The sequence below is a fragment of the Sander lucioperca genome, chromosome 1, assembly GCF_008315115.2.
Source record: "Sander lucioperca isolate FBNREF2018 chromosome 1, SLUC_FBN_1.2, whole genome shotgun sequence".
Classification (NCBI taxonomy): Eukaryota; Metazoa; Chordata; class Actinopteri; order Perciformes; family Percidae; genus Sander; species Sander lucioperca.
In genome coordinates this window covers 43,139,482-43,147,166 of record NC_050173.1, presented here as the reverse complement: position 1 = coordinate 43,147,166, position 7,685 = coordinate 43,139,482, and the positions used below count along the sequence as shown (strand labels likewise).

The following is a 7,685-nucleotide window of genomic DNA, read 5'->3' as shown; positions in this document are numbered from 1 at the left end:
TTAGTATGATTGGATTTCTTTTTTGTAAAGTTCAAGTTCCTTCTATCCACAGGGGCTGGTGGGATTCATTTAAATTCAAATAAAAAAAGACATTTTCAGCACATATGATATAATCTTTCTTTCATTTTTGTGGCTGAAATTACTGTAAAAATACAGTAGAAATTTGCCAAATTTACCGAGAGAAGAGAAAATAATTCACCCCAATAATTCATTTGACTATGGCAGCTAAATGCACACACACATCAAACACAACAGGGAATTTATTTGGGAAAATACAGAGATGGAAATTCTTCATCATTACAGAGTGATACAGTAAATTATTTATACCATAGGGACATGTTTTATGTATGTGCATTGTAACATCCATTATCTTTTTAATATACATTCATTTTTATACATATTCATTATTAAACAGATGGCAATGTGCAATCATATCTAAAGCTATGAAAAAGGCCACAACAAATTAATATAGTACGCTGATAGCAAAATGTATTTTTGTACAACCAAGCAATTCTTACAGTATTCCATGACATAAAACACTAATCATCAGCTAAATATTAAATGTATGAAATGATTGACAATGTTCTGCATCAAAGTTTACTTATCTGAAATCATAAAAGCTAAAAAGGCCTTATACTGGAGTTGTTAAATTTATAAGAAATAAGTTTGATTGTAGTTCATGTGAACCAACCCTTTAATAGTATCAAAGAATAAAGCTGGCAGTATATTATATTTTTGTTATTTTCTACAAATCCCATGAAAAGGCCAACAATCTGCCGCCGTTTTTTTCCACCAGGCGTGTTTGCGCTCCGGATGCGCCACGGACTCCGCGAACAATCGCGGCCATTCAAGTCAATACTTGATATTCCACCAGCCGTGCCACGCAAGCCTCTAATTATTTAGAGCTCATGCACACTGCCTGCGTGGTGGGAGCGTGGCGTTTCTGTTGCGTGTCAGTTGCGTGGCGTGGTGTTTTCTATGTCTTTGCACACCAGAAACGTGTCTGACGTGGCTTCTGTTGCTGCTAGCCTTGTCTGTACATATGTATGTTTCCCATTGATAAAATTAAATAATAGCGTGTTCTTCAACTTTATTTTGCAAAGATGTCGGCAGCACTGACGGCAAAAAAGGGTACAGAATATTTCATTGGTGCAATATTTGAAAATCGATAATTATTTGTCATTATTTTTGTAAATTACATTTATATCTGCATTTATGTCAAAACCTAGAGACTTTCAAACATCAAAATGTCATTTATTAAATGTATTTGTGTCAAAATGACATATAAACATCTTTTCGTATTCTATTTTGCCTGGAAATACTTGCGTGTCACGTGAAAAATAGGCGTCTGTCCTATTTCTAGCATGCACGCGTTTTCGGTGTCTGAGATGTGCGTGTCACGCAGGCAGTGTGCAAGCAAAACCTGTTAACATTGGAGCCAAAATAAAAATGGCCACGCAGCTGACACGCTCACGCCACGCAGGCAGTGTGCAGGAGCCCTTACTGTGGTGGCTCCACATCCATGGTTCCCACTTAAGAAGAAAATAATGTGCCGTGAATATATTCTATCATGTTCAAAAAACGCTAAATAATTTTCTAAAACAGCTAGGCACTGTATTTTTTAGTAACTGTGAATCACAAAGGGGTAAATAATGCATTTGTTGGGCACTACTTTCAACTGCAGATTAATACACAAATGGTATTTTAGTGAGTAATTCTGGCAGCAGGAAGTGTATGTGACATGACTCAAAAAAACCCTGCAGTGTATGGGTTCCTGCTAATGAGGTAATACTATTGTCGCAGAATCAGTACATAATAGATGTAGGCTATATTAGTAGCACAGTCGAAATCCACACGCTATCATCAACCCGGTAAATCATCGCGGTCTTATTTCTCACAGATTGCGGGCTGATCGGAAAAACAGCCATCATCGTTCCAGTCTCCCACTCCTGGGGATTTCTGCACAGTTTCTCCACAGTCCTGGTTCCCATTGTAGCTGTTGGGCTGCCCGGGCTGCCAGAACCTGATATACAAAGTAACACAGACAGAAACTATTTACTCCTCTCTCAGATGCACCCAGTTTCTGTTTCCCAACTGCTCTGACCTTTTGACTTGACTTGAATTTAGAAATTAGAGTTCAGTTCACATAAGATTATTATCTGTCATCAACAAAGGTTAACATCTCCACTGATCCTTAAAATTAAATGTTTAATAGCTGTAGGTAATATTATAAATTGTTCATTTGCTGTTTTACAAGTTGTTGACATGTTTTTAAAAATACAATAAAGGATGTAAACCGTAAAAGAAATGGAATATTAAAGAGACCGTTAATACAGTAAAAAGATGATTAATTAAGGAACCTGTCCAATTATCTGACATGTCTAATTATTATGTCCTATCAGATATTTCAGTCCCTACACTCTGGTAGTTAAAACTTACATAGTGGTGACTGGAGTCCCATCCACCCACATCCAAGTCCCCTCTTTAAGACTGTCAGTTAGACCGATCCAGGCATTTTGGCCTGATTTCAGTAACCCGTTGACAAATGCCTGTTAGTGTAGCACATAGAGAAGACAGGAATGAATAATCTCTGAACATTTTTTTCCTCATAGATAGATAGACAGTTATGAATCAATTTGCCTTTGGTTCCTTCATTCAGCCAAAATGTTTTTTTGTCTTCTTGTTTGCATCCTGACACAAACATACTTAAAGTCCCGGTAAATCAAAAATAAATGTGTCTTCGATACCACAGGAAATGTGTTATTAACCACATAGCCAAATCTGAATGCCAAAAAAAAATCAGGAAGTATATCGAATTAGGTTTCAAAATCCTGAAAAAAATAAGCAGTTCCCTCTGCACTGAGGCGCTGGGGGCATGTCTGCTGAAGGCACTGAGACGAAGAACCAAGGGGTGAGCCTCTCCTCACAACGCATAGTTCCTATGGCGCCATTTTGATGCTAACAAGCACTCACCCGCCGTTAGCATTCCATTGACTGCCATTCATTTTGATTTCACTTTGACAGAGAATAACTTTACATCTGAAGCGTTTAAAGACTCTATTTGTCCATTGTTTATTTTTAAAGAAACACGACAACGTATAAAAGGCTCCATTACCTTGTACCTCACGTTATGGCTCCGTAGCAGACGCTTTTGTAAAAATAAGCTAACAATTGTGTCATATCCACGCGACTTACTGTTGCATAGTAGAGGAATTACCGTATAGTACAGCAGAAGCTCGCAGGCAGTTTCGACTTACATTAGCTGTTTAAGTTTAATTACTAATGTTAACTATCATTTTAGTTGGCAATAATTAGCCTGTGCCTATGTTATCTCCTTACATATACCTACGCTCCACACACACACACACACACACACACACACACACACACACACACACACACACACACACACACACACACACTTATCATTATCCCGTTTGTGCCCCCCCCTCCCCCACACACACTTTCAAATTAGTTTGATATTATTTTATTTATAAGTCTCTGTGATCGGCCCCTATTTTAAACAATAAAGAAAGTAAGACATCTTGTTCTTGTTTAGTAGCCTACTATTCTTTCTCGCATATTATTATGATCAACTTAATCATTTCCTGTATCACCATAGTCTCCATGTAGAAATGCAGCAAATTTTGATTTAAATTGAAAACATTTTTCTGGCGGAGGACCCCTAGAAACCGTGTTTTGTGTCCCCCCACTTATTGTTTATTGTTTATTAAAAGGATCCCCATTACTCTCCCTGGGGGCCACACTAACACACAATACATACACATTACATCACAGACAACCCATTACTAGAATATATGTAAAATCACAGCAATGTGCAATGCACTTATCACGCCCCCATACATACACATGCAGGTGTACACTCGGGAACATACACACACGTACTATTTCCCTTAAAACAAACTGTCAGTCTCACTCAGGAACTATTACTTTATAAATAACCCACAAACTAAAACCTTTTCACATAGAACAAACATGTTTTATAGAAAAACAATTATAAAACAATAGGAATATATTTTTATAAACAGTTTAAGAATCATACAAGACTAATATTGTATCTTTCCAGTATTCAATCTTTCATCTGCATGCCAGATAGATGCCTCTCCATATACTTTTTGAAAGATGATTTATATTTAATTAACCGAATACTCAGGGGTAACCTATTCCAGTTTGTTATCACTTGATGCATAACAGTTTTGTTATGATGAGCAAGTCCTTAGGCTAGTTACAACAATATGACCATTACTAGCAAATCTGGTGTTATGGCTATGCGTATTATTACAGTAAAACAATTTGGTTGAAAATATAACGTTGGCATATTCAAATTAATAACACAACTACAAAAAGTAGCCATTATACTGAGATCCTTTGTTCAATAGTGAGCCAAGAGAGGCTGGGCAGAGCAACTGTAAGGTGCTAGTTCTCACAGAGCAGAGCAGATTTGTTTTAAATGCAGATGACCATACAACCTTACAATAGTCCACTTCTCAAACCAGTTACACCCTTGAAGACAGGCAGTAAATTATGAAGCAGGATTAGCTCATAAGTCGGTGCACATAGGCTACTTATAATGATTGTATAACCTAGACTTTCTTTCTCACCTGTTCATCCTTGCTGTCTATGATCACCAGATCTGCTCCTCTTGCGATGCAGTCTTGTCTGCTTAACGTCCAGTTTTTCTTTGCAGTTGAAACAAAGTAACAGCTGATGTCAAACTTCCTCCAGCCTGTTTGACAGGGCATGCCTGCAAATTAAACACATGAAAAAGGGGCAAAATATCACTAAAAGGCTAAAATAAAACAGCAAAAACAATCAGTATAACCGTGTACTAAATGTATTGAAACATCTTTACCTCTTATTTTGTCGATCTTCTTCTTGTACTGATCTCTAACTGTAGCCAAACTACTGTAATTGGCCTGCAACTGCTCTATTTTCCTCTGCAGTGTATTATAACTGGTTTGCAATACTTCTTTGTCTTTCCACAATGAATTGTAGCTAATCTGAAGGTGATTTCTATTTATACTCAGTGTGTTGTAGCTTCTTTGCAACTGGTCCTTGTTGTTCTTCAGTGAAGAGAAATTGCTCTGTAACTGATCTCTGTTTTCTCTCAGCGTAGTAAATAAAGTCTGCAACTCATCTTTTTTTCTTTGCAGGCTACTGTAATTGGTCTGCAGCTGGTCTTTACTCGCTGTCAGATTATTGTGATTTGTCTGCAACCCCTCAAGATTTCTATGCATGTCATTATAGCTTGCTTGTAACTGATCCCTCTCACTTTTCAGATTGTTTAAACTGGCCTTGAACTCATCTCTTTGAGTTGTCAAAGAATTGTAGCTTCGCTGCAACTGGTCTCTTTCTTTAGTCAGGTTACTCAGTCGGGCCTCTAACTGTTTTCTCTCTTCAGTTGAAGCATCATGACTCTGCAGTCGATCTCCTTGAATGTAGCTGGCATGTGTTGGGTCTGCTGATGTGGGACGGCTGATCATCTCATCTATGAAATGCATAGAAATTCAAAATATTATTGTATTTCGGAAAGATTCTCTTTTTTGTCTCCTTTGTATTTTGTGTGATTGTCTACATCACCTGGCTTCTCAAAGATTAAAGGCCAGTTGGCAGTTGCTAAATACATTTTTCATATTTTCAGTGATAACAAACAAATTACTTACAGTAAATAAACTGTCCTATGTTACCAGCCAATAGGACAGCACACAGTAATCCAAGACACAAAGTCAGACATCTACAGGGCTTCTTCTTTCTCTGTAAATCTAATTTAATCAAAAGTAAGAAAAAAGTTAGGTTAAATGTTATTTCTAAGAGACAGATTCACCAGATTCTCCACGTGAAATAATAGCATCTTCATAGATTTTTAGAAACTCAAATACATAAAAGCTTTTACTACAGAGCAGCACATATGTATATGAAAAGATTTTTTGTTAACATTTAAGCTGATCAACAGGTTAGTTTCCAAAAGCAACTGAATTACATTTTTTATTAGTTGTACCTGATATTCTTAATATTTTTTCTATGTGTTTTCAGGTTGATACTGTACCTTTATTAATGAGGCCTTCCATTGTGAGGTTCTTATTTATATATATTTCCTCGTCGTCGATTTCCATTAACTCCATTCTGATGATGGTCTGTTTTTCCTGTTGGGAGGAGACATTTATAGATGTGTAAAGCCACAAATACACTATTATATAGACACAAAAAGTTAGTCATTAAGACTTCTAAAGTTACTTTTTGACACTCTTTATAAATGCTGTATTGTAGTATGCTCCAATCAATTATTCATGCTTACTGGGGCTTGACGAAGTATTATATTTACAAGTACAGAGTCTGGTCAGATATGACATTTACATGAAAAGCTTGCTTAATTAATGTGCAAACATTGCTGGTAACATCCGGAAGCCTATAAATTATTTGCAACGATCGAGCCAAAATATATAACCTTATTTGTGGTTTGCTTTTGGAGCAAGCACAAAATTAAGATTGCATGAGTTAATTCAAGTATTAAATTTTAATGAGATCATTTAGTTTTACGGGAATAATAATCCGCACAAGCGCTTTAAATAAAACTGGAGTGAAAGTGAATTAGAGTTAATGAATCTGCACATTTACTTACAATATAATATTCAATAATCTAAGTATAGTAGAATAGCCTATAAATATGCACTTAGATAGATAGATAGATAGATAGATAAATAGATAGCACTTTATTGTCCGTGTACACGGAAATTTGTCTTGCAATACAAGCTCCAACAATTACAACACAACAACCTAAAATCAAAGAGCTAAAATCATAGAGGCATCAATAAAACATAAATAGATACTTAATTACCATGAGGGGGGCCCTGCCCTGCAAGACTGGTCTTAAATAGCCATAGCTATATAGATAAAAGTGAAAGTGGGGGAGAACTATCACTTACCCTTTGACTCTGAGATGATCAAAAGAAGTCAGTATCAATATGACTGCATTCACGTGAAGATGCTGCCACTGATTCATAACAATCCCAGCAAAAATTAATGTTAATGCAACGTTATTTATTGTGCAGAAAACAGGATGCTCGTTTTGCACATGCCATCCAAATGTTTGACAGAATCTTAACTCTGATTGGTCCGAAAATAATCTTGACCTGTATGTCCATATTCTCAGTTCAGATTTCAGGTAATTTTCGGCCAAAATTATTCAAGCAAACCAAGAGAGAAGTGGTTATGTCTCACGCTCCAGACTTTCATCTTCTGTGGTCTCTGTTCCCTTTTCCCACCGATTAACTTCCCATTGAGGTGAAATGAGTGACACGTGTTACATAACTGAGATGCAAGAAAAGTCATATTTCAAAATTTAAAAAATGCAAACTTAGCTTTGTTCGGTGCCTCGTCAGGGAGACAGTATTGTTGCAAATGATAGAGTCACAGCAGTGGTGTAGTCTATGTTATACGCAGGTATACGCAGTATACCCACTAAGAAAGCTCCAGGATTTCCATATACCCACAAAATGTGCAATGGCACGTAACATACTTTCCATTATAATTCTGATATATTTTGAATTGTCATCTGTGGTTTTTTTCCACGGTAAATTGGTGCATAAAAGCGTGTCAGAATGCAGGAAATTAAGTCTTTGACGCCCCCACCCCCCATCCTGGCCCATATATATATAGGTCCATAG

The 7,685-nt window shown here is 36.7% G+C and overlaps 1 protein-coding gene across 1 annotated transcript; it reads right to left on the bottom strand.

Moving 5' to 3' along the window:
* Window positions 1-1,459: 1,459 nt before the first annotated feature.
* On the bottom strand, window positions 1,460-7,039 carry LOC116062506 (asialoglycoprotein receptor 1-like). Its single transcript, XM_031317212.2, has 7 exons — window positions 6,945-7,039; window positions 6,068-6,164; window positions 5,685-5,783; window positions 4,874-5,509; window positions 4,623-4,765; window positions 2,440-2,549; window positions 1,460-2,023 (listed from the first exon to the last, which is right to left on the bottom strand). Exons 2-7 carry the CDS (start codon window positions 6,141-6,143, stop codon window positions 1,888-1,890), a joined length of 1,200 nt encoding a protein of 399 aa, XP_031173072.2. The 5' UTR covers window positions 6,144-6,164; window positions 6,945-7,039; the 3' UTR covers window positions 1,460-1,887.
* Between the last annotated feature and the right edge of the window lie 646 nt (window positions 7,040-7,685).

What these genes read in the sequence shown, in the direction of transcription:
- LOC116062506 (XM_031317212.2), bottom strand. Translation starts at nt 6,143, where the DNA reads ATGGAGTTAATGGAAATCGACGACGAGGAAATATATATAAATAAGAAC. An exon ending in GAAGATCGACAAAATAAGAG is followed by an intron (nt 4,766 to 4,873) that starts GTAAAGATGTTT and finishes TTTAATTTGCAG; the next exon opens with GCATGCCCTGTCAAACAGGC. An exon ending in TAGACAGCAAGGATGAACAG is followed by an intron (nt 2,550 to 4,622) that starts GTGAGAAAGAAA and finishes CTACACTAACAG; the next exon opens with GCATTTGTCAACGGGTTACT.